This window comes from Microcebus murinus, chromosome 9 (assembly GCF_040939455.1).
Source record: "Microcebus murinus isolate Inina chromosome 9, M.murinus_Inina_mat1.0, whole genome shotgun sequence".
Lineage (NCBI taxonomy): Eukaryota > Metazoa > Chordata > Mammalia > Primates > Cheirogaleidae > Microcebus > Microcebus murinus.
In genome coordinates, this window is record NC_134112.1 from 36,246,199 (window position 1) to 36,263,906 (window position 17,708).

Below are 17,708 nucleotides of genomic sequence, written 5' to 3' on the forward strand. Positions count from 1 at the left end.
GAAAACATAAAACACTTGAGTGCAAGAGAATTTTTAAAAATTATTTAACATTTGTACCAAAATAATATATGCATATTAAAAAATGTATTGACTTGCAAGAAAAATAGGCATTCTCTGCGCCATTATTTCTATATCACCAGTCTGCTCATCAGATGCAGCCACTTTGATTCTTTGGCTGTTTCTTCCTATAGTTTACTCCACATTTGGAAGTATGCTTTGCTGTTATTTTTTGATATATTAGTATTAGGTATACTCTACTTACTTCATGCTATAGAAAGGTAGTTTTTGGTACACTTATATTAATAAATTTAACTCTCTTACTAATAGTTAACATTTACTGAGTGCTTTTTACATTCCAGGTAGCATTCTAAGGTATTTTGTGTACATTGAATCATTGATAAAAAGTCCTTGCAAGAAGTCCTTGCAAGAAGCCAATGAGACACTATATTAAAAGCTCTATAGTATTGATGAGGGACATGAATCGCAGTAACTTGCCCAAAGTCACCAGATAGAAAATGGTGGACCCAGCCAAGCATCAAGCTATTCTGCTTCTGAAAAGAACGATATAATAATTTTATTTAAATCAACAAAACCTATATATATACTTATTAGGACCTTAAAAATGTTATAAACTGTAGAGCTGAATACTGACCCACAATCACATGTTTTTTTCCTATAAAGCTTTAGAGTTTCTTTCTCTCTTCTCTTTGCAAAGTGATCCTTATACTAGTTCTCTTAAAAAAAAAGAACAACAAAACAAACCAAAACAAAAAACCAGTCCACTCCACCATATCAATTTATATGTTATCCTCATGCCTCTTCTTTATATGGCAGAAGCCCTTCCCTTCAGGTTTCTCTCTCTAGGTCTCTTGCAAATCTGCTTTCCTGGGTCTCAGTTGAATCCTTTTTTTTAAAATTTCTTTCTTAGTTCGTTCATTTATTTTGCTAAAGAACACCCTAAATGTGTTTTACAGGGCATAGAAGAGGTAAATTTTCTAGATTCTTTTGTGATTGAAAAGGTCTCCATTCTACCCTTGCATTTAATCAATACATTGTCTAAGTATAGAATTCTAGGATAAAATTAACTTTTCCTCTGAAGTTTGAAGGTGTTTCTCCATTGTCTTCTAGCACTAATGTTTTTGAAAAGCCTGATGCCATGCTGATTTTTATTTTTCTGTAAAGTGACCTATTTTTCCTCTCTGAGGATATTTAGAATCTTCTTTTTATCCCTGTGCTTTGACATTTTACAATAATGTTTGATTTGAGCTGGGCAGGACAGGGATAGAAATTTGATTGGCAAAAAAGAGAGGGAATGCTCTCCAGGGCAATAACTAGCACAAAGGTGCAGAGGTGGGAATTAGCATGGAGAGCTTGGGAGATTTGAGAGTCGACTCTCTTGCACTTACTCACTCAAGGGGTGCTATGTAGGTTACAGAATCCATCTAAGTTTCTTTATCCTCTAGTTTTAAATGAGGATGTTGATACCTATCTCCTAGGGTTGTTAGGAGGACAAAACTAGATATTATACAAATTAAGTTATGAAAAAGGTATTCTTTCAATAGCAGGTATGAGAATTTCTTAGTGAAAGGGTGTTGAGTGAATGTGTTCAGATAACATGAAGAAAATAAATGCTACTTTTTATGATAAAGGCTTTTGGAAATATTATATTTGATGCTCAAGACAGAGAACCATGAAAGAAATCACCAAGAAGCTGGGCCAAATTAATCAGGAAGACCTATATCTCTTCCCTATAATTTTAGTTGGGCTGAAGAAGATCTTTGGAGAGAGAACGAATGTCTAATAGGAATAAATGTCATTTGCTATGTGTCATGAGGCATAAATACTTTCTCCTTCTATCTCTTTTATGAAATAACACTTCAGCTTCAAATTCTTCAATATTAATTGTTTTTTAGGAGTGGGCTTTTGTTGAGGGCAACTCAAACATATTTTTCTATCTTGTTCTTTTTTTTAATTTCAAAATATTATGGTACAAATGTTTTGGTTACATGGATTGCTTTTGTACAGCATCAGTTAAAGTATAAGTGTGCCCATCACCCAGGTAGTGAATCTTGTACCTATTAGGTGTGCACCCATCCCCTCATGCCCCTCCCACCTGCTTGATTTCCACTGAGTTTTACTTCCTGTGTGCTCATGAATGCTGATCAGTTAGTTCCAATTTAATAGTGAGTACATGTAGTGTTTGTTTTTCCTTTCTTATGATACTTCACTTAGGAGAATGGTCTCCAGTCCATCCAGATTGTTATACAAGGTATTAATTCAATATTTTTTCTTATGGCTGAGTAGTACTCCATGGCATGCACATACCACATTTTATTAATCCACTCATGAATTGATGAGCACTTGGGTTGATTCCACATTTGCAATTGTGAATTGGGCTGTTATAAACATTTGAGTACAAATGTTTTTTTTGGAAAAATGACTTTTTTTCCTTTGGGTAAATGCCCAATAGCGGGATTGCTGGATCAAATTGTAGGTCTACTTTTAGTTCTTTGAGGTATCTCCATACTGTTTTCCATAGATGTCATACTAGTTTACAGTCCTACCAACAGTGTATAAGTGTTCCTTTATCTCTGTATCCATGCCAGCATCTGTTGTTTTGGGACTTTTTGTTAAAAGTCATACTCACCGGAGTTAAGTGATATCTCATTGTGGTTTTGATTTGCATTTCCCTGGTAATTAGAGATTTTGAGCATTTTTTCATGTTTATTGGCCATTAGTCTATCTTCTTTTGAAAAGCTTGCATTCATGTCTTTTGCCCTCTTTGTAATGGAGTTGTTTGATATTTTTTTCTTGCTGATTTGTTTGAGTTCTTTGTAGATTCTGATTATTATCCTTTTATCAGATGCATAACATGCAAATATTTTCTCCCATTCTATAGGTTGTCTATTTGCTCTGTTGATCGTTTCTTTGGATATGCAGAGCAGACCAATGGACAGAATAGGGAACACAGATATAAAACTATCCTCATATTGCCATCTGATCTTTGACAAAGCAGACAACAGTATACACTGGGGGAAGGAAGTCCTATTCAATAAATAGTACTGGGAATATTGGATAGCCACTTGTAGAAGACTGAAACAGGATCCTTATCTCTCATATCTCACAAAGATTAACTGAAAATGGATAGCAGACTTAAACCTAAGATATGAAGCTATAAGAATTCTAGAAGAAAATGTTGGAAAAACTCTTCTAGATATTGGCCTACACAAGGAATTTATGAAGAAGACCCCAGTGGCAATCACAGCCACAACAAAAATTAATAAATGGGACTTGATTAAATTATCTTGTGTGGATTTTTTTTAAAGCAATGCCATTCCAGTTTCTAGAAGCCCCATCACCATTGTTTATGAATGCCCACGATTTTCTTTCAAACAATCTCAAACTCTCTTAGAAAATAAACAATCAAAATCATGTTGCAAAATGCCTTGTTCATAGCTGGGGCTCAATAAATATTTGATGTATTAAGAAACAACTAAAGGCAAAGGCAATTTATGTAACCCAAGTGTTTGTACTCCCATAATACTCTGAAATTAAAATAAATAAATAAAAATTATTTTAAAAGATGCAAAAAAATTTATTACTTGCAGTCTTAATTTACAAACCAGATTGAATAAAACTAACAAAAATTTGCAAGGATAATAATTATATGTTTTCTAATTTAAATAATACAGTCATTTGAATAAATTATGAAAACTAGATAAGCCAAAAAAGTTAAAATCACCCTTAATCTTACAGCCAAATAATAACTGTCCTTAACATTTATATGTTTACTGTTCTAGTCTATTTTCTATTTTAAAATAGACATGTGTATATAGTGTATATAACTTGAATCATAGTATGCTTATTGTTTTATAAGCTTCATTTCATTAAAATATGTCATGAAAATTAAAAAAGAAAAAAGAAACAACTAAGAAGTAACTACTTGACTCCTAAAAGATGGGAACATTTAAAGAGGGCCCAATATTTGGTTCATGTCCTCAGATTGCTGAAACTTGATATATTCTAAAGTCTTTCTGGATAAATTTAGAAAATATTTATAATAAAAATATGAAAGTGTCAAATGCGTACAAAACAGGCATCTGAGTCATTTTTTACAGGTCTTTTGTGGCCCATTTAACCAGGGTTCCCCTTCATGAGCAATCTGAGCCTGAGGTTACACTTGAGTTTCTACAGCTTCCCACAGCCTACACCTAGAATGTCTTTGACTACAACACCAACAATCCACCCGGCTTGGAATAATTCTCATCTTTAATGGAGTAGTTTTGCTTCTGCCCAAATATCCAAGCACATGCAACTATCCAATGAGATAATGTATGCACAGAGCCTGGATGCATAACAGACACTTCATGAATACTGGTTTCCTCCATGTCATCTCCTCTGACCAAGAGGAAGTATAACTAACTGTTTCTGATTTTTGTAAACGGAAGACAAAAAGGATGTGGATTTCATTTTTTACAGAACTAAAATTAGATTAAAGAAAGAATTATGTATTTTGGCCATAGGAGTGATTAAACAACCAACAAGATAGGTTATGGATAATTTTGAAAATAGTACTGGCCATTATTCTGCTTAGAAACTGAAAACCAGAACTGTGTATTAGTCAGTAACATGGATTAAAGGTCCCATTGTGTCAAGAACACTGAATGAGATACTGTCCTATTTTCCAAAGGAATAAGAACATGTAATTACTTTTAAAAAAGGATTTTCAATATAAGCAGTCACAATCAAACAAAATTCAAATACCTTAAAAAACACAAAGAATGTCTAAATCAGATAGATAATAATTATGTAACATTTTTACTATGCTTTGTCGTAAATTGATGTTAACTTTATATAAGTGACTAGAAAGAGATATTTCCTCCAAAGTCTTAGCAACTATTTGATAATGATAATTTAATTTTCCAAAATGCTCTAATACTATTACAGCTTCTAAAGGATTTAGTCCAGCAATTCTGAATCAGAAATCTCTACCTTCTTATTTAGCTGTTAATGTCCTATTTGAATCTAAGGTTATCATGTAAGAAATATTAATACATGATACCTGCTTCCTCAGGTACTCATTTAAAGATGACATTGCATGTAAAATGATTTATTTTCATTTTTAGTTTAAAAAAATAGTATCTTTCTACTTAGTCTTTTATTTCAGCATCTATAATACTATCGAACATGCTTGTCCAATTTCTCTTTCCTGCTAGACTATAATTTTGGGGGGATGGAGATTGTGCATTGTCTATTTAAAGTTCCTGGTACAGTGTCTCAAGCATGGTAGGGGCTGAATAATTTTGTGAAAGGAATAAATGATGAATGATACACTATTAGATCTTGTCTAAAGCTAGGATTTCAGAGGAGTTTAAAAATCAATGGTATAAGGTACAATATAATCTAAAGCTGAATTAGTGAGAAAGAAAATCTGATAGAAATCATTTTTGAACTACATAGATAGGTGCATCCTGGGATTTTAACTGTCTGGCTATCAATTCCCTCATTCTCATAAGATAAAAAAAAAATAAAACAAAGTCAGATATGCATAGAGTTTGGAGCTGATTTATCCTAGTGGCCTTTTACAGATGCAATTTAGTTTTGCAGTATAGAAATAACACTGAATCTTTCCAGAATAACCTTATTCCAACAAACTTAAATAAAGTTGTAAATTCTTTCAAGGTTTTTCCACATCACTTCTGTCTTTCTAGACTACAAAGAAAATTTCCATTTCCCAAAAGCCCCACTGCCGATTTTAATGATCCTGTTCATGTGACATACATTTTTTTTTCGTTGCATTGCTATTAGTGAATGACAAGTGAAGGATATTCATTTTAACTTGAAAATGTCAGGTATGCACTTTAAGAGATATATTTTTTGCAGCTTTTAATGAGGTGGTGTTTCTTTTTGAAAGAAATACTCATCTCTGATGCGAATGCTGTGCAGGTGACAACTGATATTTAATAAGCGATGGCTCTTGTATTAGTCGCAGTTCACTAAAGAAAATGTCTCAGATTGCTTTTGAAAAACTCTTAGCGTCACTAGCCCAAAGGCAAGATGTGACCTTTTTATTACATAATGAGAATCATTTATTATCTTACAATGTATCTTAAAGTCACAGACAAAATGCCACTTTGATAATTGCTTTCAATTAGCTTTGAGCATAGCATATATTCATAAAATGTCTTCTCTAATTTAGAGTTGAATTAGAGAAAATTGCAGACATAATCTACTTTAAGGTTGTCTCATTTAAGGTGATTCGTAGTTTTATATCAAAGAAATCAAAACGAGTAGCTTTAGAACAGTCTCTCAAAATGTTTTAAGCAGGCTTTTCAATATTTGATTCTATTCTATTGCCAATTAATTAACAAATTAGAAAGCTAGTTCATCATTTCTGACCTTTTATGCGCGTTAACTTTTGACTTTCATTCCTAATGATTGTTTTGAAATTAAGCCTTGCAGTTCGTGCCAAAAGAGAGAAACAATCTGATTAGCAAGATAAATAAGGCTTGCCTTGATACCTGGGCTATAACTGGGACTCTGAATATTGTGATGGTGCATCCTTTGCTACCTTCAATAAATAATGCATAACTAATGGTCAAGAAATCGTACTGGATAATTATGTAGCCTAAATAAAGAGTTTTAGGTGTTACTACAAGTGAAGTTAGAAGTAGCATGATCTTTAAAATGTGACTTCAACTAATTTTTATTTTTATTAGTATCTTGAGAATTGTGAAATATGATTATTTAAATGCATATCTTTATCTCCCTTAAAAATGTTTTTAAACTCATGAAAACTCTGAAAGTACATTCTACACTTGTGGCATTTCAGTAACTCATGAGATATTATTAACCTTAACAGGGATTCTCAGATATTGGTATTGTATCTAGAGATTACTCTACTCTCTCTTTTTTTCTAGATAAAAATTACACACAAGAACCAAGCTCCAATGCTGATGGGCCCTCCTCCAAAAACCGGGTTATTCTGCTCTCTCGTCAAAAGGACAAGAAACCGAAGCAAGGAATAGTCCTGTATCGTTTTGTTCTTAGAAATCTAAATAGCATAATTGGGCCATGGAACACTTATGCTGGAAATCTTTGAACCATTTCAAGTCTCCTGCTCATGCAAAATTATGGAATTGGTTTAACAGTTTTTGTTACTGAGCTAATGCAAAATTCAGCTATTAGAAAATTTATTGTCTCAGTTTTTATAGGCATCTTTGCATGAAGAAAGCAAAAGTTTACATGAAGTGATACTGCATATTTTTGTTGCATGCATTCCCATAGATTTTTATGTCTCCAACCCATCTCTTCCCCAATTTCCATTTACTACCCTGTGAGAAAAACTTGTGAGACATGAAAAAGGAGATACCATGGGAAATGTGATTCTCAGTATGATTCCAATTATTACTAAGCACTAATCAGTAATGCTACAATGACCATAATTGCAGATTGCTATACTTTTCCCTTTTAATCAGTGTATCAATGACCTTTGACCTATGACTCGAGGAGAAACTTTTAATTCAAATATTTTATTACGTAGTTGTCTACAATATCTTGCTATATATAAAAATAGTTTTTCTTCAACATCTTAACTCTTCTGATTGAAAATCAAAATATCAGGTATAAAGTTTTCTTGTGCTGAAAAATAGAAAGTGGTTTTTATTTTGTTTAGCTTTGGTTTTAATTCCAGAAATAAGTGAAGACATGTTACTTGGCAGTAAAGTGTGGTAATATGACAAGCCTTATTCCTTTCAGCATGAGACTCTAGGAGAGAATTCATAATCACACCAGTAACCAAATGGATATTTTAAACCATGTGCCTAATTAATGTGTTTCCCACCAAAGATTCAAAAAAAGATGCTTGAAAGAAATGAGATAATGCATAATTAATTAAGCATTGTGGAGCAAATTTATGATTCTTATGATTAATTTTGTGATCACTAAAATGCTGAGAGTGAGTTACCCATTAATTATGATTAAAATTCTCTACCTTTCACAGACAATAGACCATACAACACAATCAAAGCTCCATAGCTGATTTCTTGCTTTTTTTGGTCATTTATAAATATAGGTGTCTAATTTTTTAATGGATCAGTTAAGTACACTTGAAGGAAGTAAATGATTGTATCAGTTCCTTTCGAGTATAAATTGGTACCTGTAATAATTTTGAGCTCATTGAAGCAAATCATGCATGCAATTAGCCCCCTCCCCCTCACCCACTGCACTCCCATCTCTATGACATTTCAAATGTTTATTTGGAAATAATGGCCTAGATCGTTGCTGAAAGGTGTTCATGGCATGGATGGATTCTCTGATTGTTTAAAGAAATCATGGAATGGTACTTTTCTCATTGTTTCATTAAGCCTGTGATATAAAATGAAATGCTTCTGAGCTATCTTGGTACTGTTCATTCCTATTGACCTGCATCTATCTCATCACTGCATGTTTTATGTTTTCAAACATGCCATAAAGAAAAGAGTGCTTGAAATGCATGATTTATTAGTTTCTCTCTCCACTCTGCATTAAAGTGCTAATGATTTATCAGTTCTATTTTGTTATTGATTCATTCATCTTTGAATAACAAATAGCATTTAGTGATTCTGTTGAACACAAACCTGTGCATGGATTTATGGATTTCAAGTGAAATTGCTATAATTTTAGTTCTTTGGTTTGAAAACTCAACTGAATGCTGTTATATCAAATAGCTACTCTCAAGCAATGTGCTATAATGGAAGATTATGTATAAAGTGTATTCTTTTAGTGTTCCAGGAACATTGGATGGTAAATATCAATCAACAATAAGTTTAATTGCTTCAAAAATAAAAGCTTTTGAATAAAATTAAGACATACTTTAGCATTCCCAGGAACATTATGATTACAATTGCACATTTAGTACAGCAATCACTTGCCCTAGTATAATAAAAAAAAAAAAAGTTGTTTGGCAGAACAGTAATCTAGACCAAAAGAAATCTCAAAACAGTAACAAATGCATTACTGACACAATGTTACATAACACACACATCGATTTTGTGTATCTATGGTTACAGGTAATAAATATTTTCACATGAATTGACAAAATTTTCTACAATGGGCAGGCAGGCTTTATGTCAAAAACATATTTTGAAGCCACAAATTATTTTATGCTCGCTACAACATACAATTATTTCTTGGCTACCTTTTATAGTTTGAAGGCAGCAACAGTTTGTGAATCATTCTTAACAATCTGTGCAGTGCAAAGCTGTTGGATAGACAGTGGGATGAGACAAATTAAACAACCTGTCTGTAAGATTTCAATAATTGAAATAATGGGATGTAGCTTCTCTTCAATGTAGCTAGATAACCATAATTAGTGTGAATGATAGTTATATTTTCAGTCAGTTGGATTCATTGGTACCAATAATAAACTTTCAAATATGAATCAAATTTGACTTTTCCCAATTCATTTTCTAAAGATGCTAATGTGCTTGCCCTTCAAGTGTACTGCTCCTATGGTTTGGAAAGTAGATTTTAAAAACCTGTTTTGATGGTTTTGAAATCAGAGAAGACATTCTCCCCATTTTTATGATAGCTTCATGTGAAGGCTATATATTTTAAGGAAAATTCTAAACTGAAAGCTCTATAGTATATTAAAATGTGTCGAGTTATAAAGGTTAGATTTATATGAAGAGAACTTTTCTTCTATGTGTGTGTGAGAGTTTGAGTTGTTGAGTCAACCTCTTTTAAATATAGTAGACATAGTGATATAAAGTTCTAAGTGGATGAAGCTCTTGAGTGAAGATTAACACTGGACTTATAGCAGCCAGAGAAAAAGGGGAAAAGAGATAGACACTCTGCTAGATGTTAAAATGTTAAACTGTAATGGTAAAAAGAGAGAGATTCTAGAATAAACCTAGATATCCACACTTCTAAGAAATAGGAATGGAGGTTACTTACATAGAAGCAGAAATTTTAAAGGACATAAATGTATTTTTCCACTTCCATGTGTATACCATGGGTGTTTGATTCAAAATGCTGATCCATTTATTGTGGTGGAAGGCAATATCTTGTAGGAAGTGAAAAAAATAACATTTTAACAGTTTTTATTTTTAAATAGGCTCATATGATCATGATAAGAATAAAGCAAAAGCTTCAGATGTTTAGTGTAGATAGTCTACTGCAGGCAGAAATTTAAATCTAGTGAGGACTAATGAATCACATACATTTTTCCACATTTTGGTCTGTTTTCCCTTTTTAGGGGAATGGGAAGCAATTGCCATTTTCAAGGAAGAATCTGTTTTGAATCTCAGACTGTATTCTACTTGAATAAGGCAAGACTTTTAGATGGTTCCATTTCTCTTTGGGTTAGTGTTAGTTTGTTGTTTACTGATTATAAAAAGGAAAACAGACTTTTTATGGCACATATAACCCCCAAAGAATTCTTCAATACAGAACTTATAATCTCCATTAAAAGATTAAACCCTTGTAACATACATTGAGGCTGTAAACTTTAAGACAATAAAACCCTGTAAAAGACCTTTCGTTTTGTGAAAGACAGAATTCACCCTTAAAACTCCCAAATAAATTGTACTGTATTTAAATAAAGTTTAAATAAACTCACATTTGGAAGATTCTGTACATCCTTATTGTGTTGAAAAATATGGAATTCATTTAATTAGAGTACTTAATTATTTTCTCAGAAAGTGATACAAACAATATCCTGCTTTTTGAAATAAAAACGTTAACCACTCAGTTCAGTGTCATTTCTTACTGTCATTTTGGCCATGTTTTGTCTCTAAATGAACTCTGTCAGCAGCTGGAAAGTCTACCTACCCCAGTGAATATACTTAGTGGGAGTTTGAGGCCCTGCCTCTTGTTAGTGAGTATTTGGAGACTGAATTCTGTCATTAAGAATGAAATTATTCTATTTTGTGGTGCCTTGAGCCCCAAGTTACTGCTTTGAATATTATACCTGCAAGTTCATAGATTACAAGTAAGCCAACAAACTGGATGATGGAACTGTGGGAACTTGAGTTGAATTTTCTGGATGAAATCAATTTCTATTTCTATTTTTTGTTACAGACTTAAATAATTTTTTAAATAGGACACAATCTCTTCTCTAAATGTCTTTACATATTTTAGAAGAGTGAAGTAAATAAATGAACCTACTACATGATTGGATAGGGTAAGAACCAAGGTAAGTAAAATGTGATATATATTCAAAGTAGGAAAAGATAATTTGGTGAAGAAATTTGAAAAGGCCTCTAGACTAAATAAACCTGTAAGTGCCATTTTAAAAAGCTAGAATTACACGTTGAGGAACAAAGTCAAATTTTAAGAAATTCAGAATAAGAAAAGGTAAGTAGGAGCACAGGCAGAGAAATCAAGTCTTAAATGCTTTGGTGCCTTATCTCATAAAAAAGATTTCAGATTTTATCAATAAAGCAGTTGGGTAATACTTAAAATTATTAGGAAAAGAAGGAGCAAAAAAAGCAGGGAGTTGAAGAAAGAGGTGGGGAGGCAAGTAAGTAAACAAGGGAAGGACAGAGAATAGAGGCAAATGCTGACATTAGACTTAAATGGCTATAAGAATTAACTTCCCATCCTGGAAGAGAAAAAATGAAAAAATAAGCAACTCCCAGGTATTATGACTTACAAAACCTCAAAATAGTATCTGGCCATTCTATATTTCCAAGGAGTTTAGATTAGATAATATTTTTTAAATGTTAGTAACTTTATAAACTCTCTAAAGCTTATGAAAATTCAGTGAAGAATACCAATTGTAAAATGTGCTAAATGTATAAAAAATTAAATATTAAAATACACATAAAATTATATGTTAGAAATTCATAATAGAATATTGTCTTTCTGACAACTGGTGGCTGAGTCACTAGCAGGTCCAAAAGCCTTTCTCTCTTTTACTGCATTGTCTTATCCAAACATTCATTGCCTGAAGTAGTTGATCTCACAAAAAATACCTGTGATGAAAATTGTATTAATAAAAATAATACCCCTTAAATTATTAGGGACTTTATAGCATACTGTTGAAAAATTAGAAAGTGTATTTGAGCTGAAAGATTACCCAGTGTGTATACCTTTACAATATATTTCCTACTGTAGTCACATTTTTAAGATCCTGTACCTTCAGTTTGTACCCAGAAATAAGAAAGGATATTTCTCTACCTTTTTTGCTGCTCAAAGATTTGAAAGGGATAGAAATATCAAGCACTTTACAGCCCCACAAAATGTTTTTTGAATATTACATTAAAAGGTTGAAGACTACCCCAATGTGAGTCTCCCTTTAGAACCCCCAAAATGTTCTTTCAACATATGTTAAAAGGTTGAAGACCACCCCATTGTGAGTCTCCCAATACCTTCTCAGCTTTCCAGCAGAAGGACAGTGTATTGAGATGTTTAAGCCTGAGGGCTCTGGAGCCAGACCTGAGTACATCTCTTGGATCTGCTACTTACCTGCTGTGTGATCTCAGTCAATTTATTCAAGGTCTCTGAACCTTATTTTTCTCAATTGTAAAATTGAAATGTGTGTTAAGAATTAAATAAATATATTAAATAATTTAGAGAAGTTCCTGGCACACAAAGGATAAGAAAAATCCATGGTGCAGAAGACCTTATTCTGTTCTGCAAAAAACAATTGACAAATGGTTGGTTGTTTTAGCTATTAGAAAAATAGTTGTCAACTGCAGGTTCAAAATAACTCATCATGTATGTTCAGGTTATTTATATAGTTTCACATTTCTAACCTAATTCCCTCACAAAGTTATTTGGACATCTGCAGATATGCCAAAATAAGCTCTTACAAACTGTAAATCCAAGCAAATTTCATTAGACCACTAAGAGAAGTCTATAGTTTGACAACTTCATATCATTTTGAGGACTAAAGTAATACTATGTCATCATGAGACATATCACCAGAACCCATGGCCACTGTCCAAAGGCATGCCTTTCTTGAAGTCGCCATTAACTTTTTGTTCATGTTTTTCTCTGTGCTGCTTCCTCCACCCCACATATCAAACCTCAAACCCAAATTAATTGTATCCAAATTTCATTGTCAACACTCAACCTCTGCCCTGAGTATGCATCTTACCTCTTGCATTCCCTAGGCCCACTTCTCTTTGGAAAACACCAAGACCTATAATAGTTGATTGGTGCCCATGCCTATCAAATCCTAGAAGCCCCATATCATAGGCATTGCTTTTACCAGCCCTTCCTCACCCAGCCCCAGAGATCTGGAGAGCTTCCCTTGTTCCTGCTAAACCCATGCACCCAGGCCTGGAAGGCCCTGCAAGGGAACCGCCAAGCTTAGAGCTAGTGTCCACAGCCTGTTACACCACCAGGGTGCTCTCACACTGGTACCTATCCTCCCTGCCCCATCAGATACCAGCAGGGGAGTAAGCACAGCTCACTCTCCCAGCCTGCACATCCCCAGAGCTGCCTTCTCAAGTGCCATGATGGAAACTGCAAAAGCAACAAACTTTGCAGGGGAGAGGCTGGAAAGGTAGGGGTGGGGGCAGGAGTGGGAGGCCACTGTGGCATAAGCACGGCCAATGAGCTACCTGAAGGAGGTAGTAGCAGTAGCACATAGAGGCCATTAGTGGAGCAGTGTGAAGTTAGGGGTGGCCCCTCTCATGCTCCCTACATTACACTTTCCTGATGAGTTACATCTCCAATTAAGTGGATGAATTTGTTAAAATCCACCATACCTTACCCATTACAGACATTAACAATGTTAATTTTATTAGTAAAAGTACAAGTTGACACTTTCATAGTGCTTGGTCTGTTCTAGGCATGATTCTACATGTAAATTAATTCATGTGACTTCTATAATTATCAACACTATTCCCATTTCACACATTAGAAAACTGGAGACCATAGAAATTATTTGAAACTTCTGTGACAGAATCAAGAATGGAACCCCAAAACGCAACAACACACAACAGCTTCTCATAATCACCATGCTGAACTGTCTTTCACCTGGCCTGCAGGATTAGGTTCAATTTAGTTCAATTATAAGATGATAATAAACTATATTCATGACTTAATCTGTAATCGAGACATTGAATAATAAAAGTCTCATCTCATAATATGAATAGAAGAAATTAACTTAATTGTTACTATTATGGCAGTTGCCACAAGAATATTCAAGAACATAAACGATATCACTGATGTTCAGAGAGCATTATTGAAACTCCAAGTTACCTGAATTTAATAGGGAAGCTGTTGGAAGACTTTGCTGTTGTTACTTTTGTCAAAACACAGCTCAGAGGCAAGTAGTATTCATCTACCAGCAACCACATCAAATGAAAGACCACATCCGCAACTTCAGAAACTTAATTGATTTGAAAATCCCACTTCGGCCCTGTTCATTTCAGACCTGACACCAGTTTCCAACTAGATTGTCTTCTCTCCGTAGGTTAACGCTGACCTCAAGCAGTTTGTCACCCAGACTATGAGATAGGCCCAGAGCCTGAAGATTCTCCAGGGTGGGCCCTGAAGTTGGTTTTGGAGGCATCTTTCTGTCAGCAGTGTGCGCCCATCCTGAGCTCGGAAGTGGTTTGGCTGTATCTGTTCTCACATGGTCAGGCCAGAATTCCCAGAAAACCAACCCAGTGGGAGCCGGGAAGAGAAGGGAGGTGGCTCCCTGTCTCTAGGCCAAAGGGCAGGAGAAACTTTGGCACAGTGGCCCCACCTGACTGGGATGATAGGGATTAGCCTCATGTTGGAAACACTTGGCCCTGGTTAGAAATTATATATCATTTGAGGGACAGATAGGTGGAAGGATAGATAGATAGAAAGATGATAAATATTTTCTTTGGAGAATCAAAGGGATTTTAAAACACTTTTGATTCAGAGATCCATTTACATTTTTGTGTAGGCCATTGAATAACTTCAAATTTCAGCCCTATTTCATTGGCTTATCAGTTAAACAGTGCTCTTTCATCATGCCTTCCCTAAACCTCTTCTTTTATTCTTTACATATAAATACATACATACATGTATACACACATATATGTATATATAAATATTTACTGGACAAATATCACCCACACCCATGGTTTTAAATATACCTATACCTAGGACTTCCAAATCTATATCACCAATCCAACCTTTTCTGTACCCAGCCTATATTTTACTGTTTATTCCCACATCCTTATTTGAATATCCCACAGGTGTATTAAACCAAACTTCATCAAAGTAAAACACTCCTCACCTCCTAACTTCAACCTGTTTGTCCCATCTCCTCTATAGCTTTCTGAGTGAATTTCACCAGTATCCCAAGTCAGGATCCCAGGAAAACCCTTAACCACTTCTTCCAGATTTCCACTCCTATCAGTCCCATCTACTCTAGTGCCTTAATAGTTATCAAGTCCATTTCCCCCTTACCATCCCCATGGTCTTTGATTAGACCTTTGTCATTTCCTGCTTAAATTATAGCTGTGGTCAGGGATGAATCCAGGTTTTGTGGGTCTTGAAGCTCATACAATTTAGTAAGACCTCAATAAGAAAAGAAAAATGAAAGTACAAAGAACATTTATTTAAAAAGAAAACTAATTGCCTGACCCACTTCCATATTTTTTGGCTGCATCCCTTTTGATCCTCTCTTGGTAGACAACAGTTTTATAATATTTTTCTCCAGAGAGAATATAGTGATAACTCAGTCTTTCTTTTAGGCTGGTTGATCGTATTTTAAAATTGAGAATTTAGAAATTTATTTTGGCTTCCTAACTTTTCTTGGCAATGTCACAACAGTAATCTCTTTCAAGTCCTTTGCCCAGCTGGTGCCTTTGAGAATTCCAGCCCTTTGACCTCAGTGGACATGGTCCAGCTCATTCAGATCCTCGCAGGACCAGGAGGACAGGAGGCTGGTGTCAAAATGACCACTAATCACAGAGTACAGCACCATCCATCTCTTTGGGATCTTTCTACCTGGGGTTAAGATTGACGCACATGCTTATCTGGGCTACTCAGAGTATGGTCTGGAGCCCTGGGGGATGTGGTGGCCCCAGAGCGTGACACCAGGCTGTGACTTTGCCATATGACTAACTGGGCTGTTGCTTCCTCTTCGTAGTCACTGAGTTTGGGAAAGGGACCATGCAAGTGAGGGAACTGCTGGCTTCCACTTGAGAACTCCAAGGTTAGTCAACATTTGAGAGCTGTAACAGAGTTCTGGGGGCAGAGCTGAAAATCTTCATCCCACCTGCCCATTTTACAGAATATGTATCAGGATAAAGTTACTTAAACTCTCTAAGACTCAGTGTTCTCATCTGTAAAATAAGGGTAAGTATAGCATTTATTTCAGGGTTGTTGTAAGGATTTAAATAGGCAATTTTCAAAATTATTTTCCCATTGGCAAGCATTCAAATAATATTTTTTAGCTGAAATGGAAATAGTAATTGTAGTAGTAGTATAACAGTTATAGTAGTCCTATCAGCAAGTAGCAATAAATTTCTCAACTATTTTTTTCTAGAATTAGGTGATCTCCCTTATTGGATAACCATTTTTTGTGTGATAAAAGTCCAGAATCCTGGCCGGGCGCGGTGGCTCAAGCCTGTAATCCTAGCACTCTGGGAGGCCAAGGCGGGTGGATTGCTCCAGGTCAGGAGTTCAAAACCAGCCTGAGCAAGAGCAAGACCCCGTCTCTACTATAAATAGAAAGAAATTAATTGGCCAACTAATATATATATATAAAATTAGCCGGGCGTGGTGGCGCATGCCTGTAGTCCCAGCTACTCGGGAGGCTGAGGCAGAAGGATTGCTTGAGCCCAGGAGTTGGAGGCTGCTGTGAGCTAGGCTGACGCCACGGCACTCACTCTAGCCTGTGCAACAAAGCGAGACTCTGTCTCAAAAAAAAAAAAAAAAGAAAAAAGAAAAAAAGAAAAGAAAAGTCCAGAATCCTCATAAGCAAGGGTTTTCATGAGCTGGAGCTTGTTTGACCTTTCGCATACCCTTTCTTTTCTTAGCCCCACCTGCAAACTGAGCTCCAGCTACACTCCTCTACTTGCATTATGCCATGTTCTTTTGTGACTGGGCACTTTAGCAAATTTTATACTCATTGCGACATCCCCCATTCTTAAAGTTTGGGTCACCCCCTTTGGAAGGATGTCTGGAATACTTTGAACCAGAATGCATTGGAGGGACTCTCTCTAGTGAGTCTCTGCTGCACCTAAGACCTCCTGATAGCCATGCTAAAGTTCTTCTTACTCTGTGTTTTACATGGTTATTTGTATGATTCTCTCATTAAACTGGTGAGTCACTTGGAAGCTAAGTTCTGGGTCCTATTCACTACTATTCCCCTCGGGCCATCTCATGTTACATATCCAATAATTTTCTAATAAACAAATAACAGACAGCCACCAAAACAACTCCCAAGTTGCGATAAAAGATATTACTTGTTTCAGAAGAAAGTATATACAAAGAAAAGAAAAATAAACAGTCTATATTTGGTAAATCATAAGAGATTCACATCAGCACCACATAGAAAGTAATTTTATTATCCTTTATAAATTTTGACTGAATAAACTTTCACTTCATCCTGATGTTCTTCTCACCTCTTATCACTTTCTCCATGCAATAGCTCAACATATATAACTTTTCAACTAATTCAGTACCCAATATGGCTCACACAAACTCACAGTGGCAATCATTGGGCCAGTTGAGGACCTGCCCACCTAGTAGGGATGCTTATCTAAAGTAGCAGCTCTGAACATGGA

The 17,708-nt window shown here is 35.0% G+C and overlaps 1 protein-coding gene across 5 annotated transcripts in view; it reads left to right on the plus strand.

Annotated features, from left to right (window-relative positions):
* DGKB (diacylglycerol kinase beta) overlaps positions 1-11,031 on the plus strand; it is a 660,304-nt gene extending 649,273 nt beyond the window's left edge. For 2 of the 5 annotated variants that reach the window (XM_012741949.3, XM_012741950.3), the window contains exon 26: positions 6,921-11,029. In XM_012741949.3, coding sequence (XP_012597403.1) covers positions 6,921-7,028 — 108 coding nt within the window. In that variant the 3' untranslated portion in view covers positions 7,029-11,029. Of the gene's footprint in view, positions 1-6,920 lie in introns of all 5 variants that reach the window. The other 3 variants (XM_012741952.3, XM_012741951.3, XM_012741953.3) reach the window with 2 other exon arrangements.
* Positions 11,032-17,708: the final 6,677 nt, after the last annotated feature.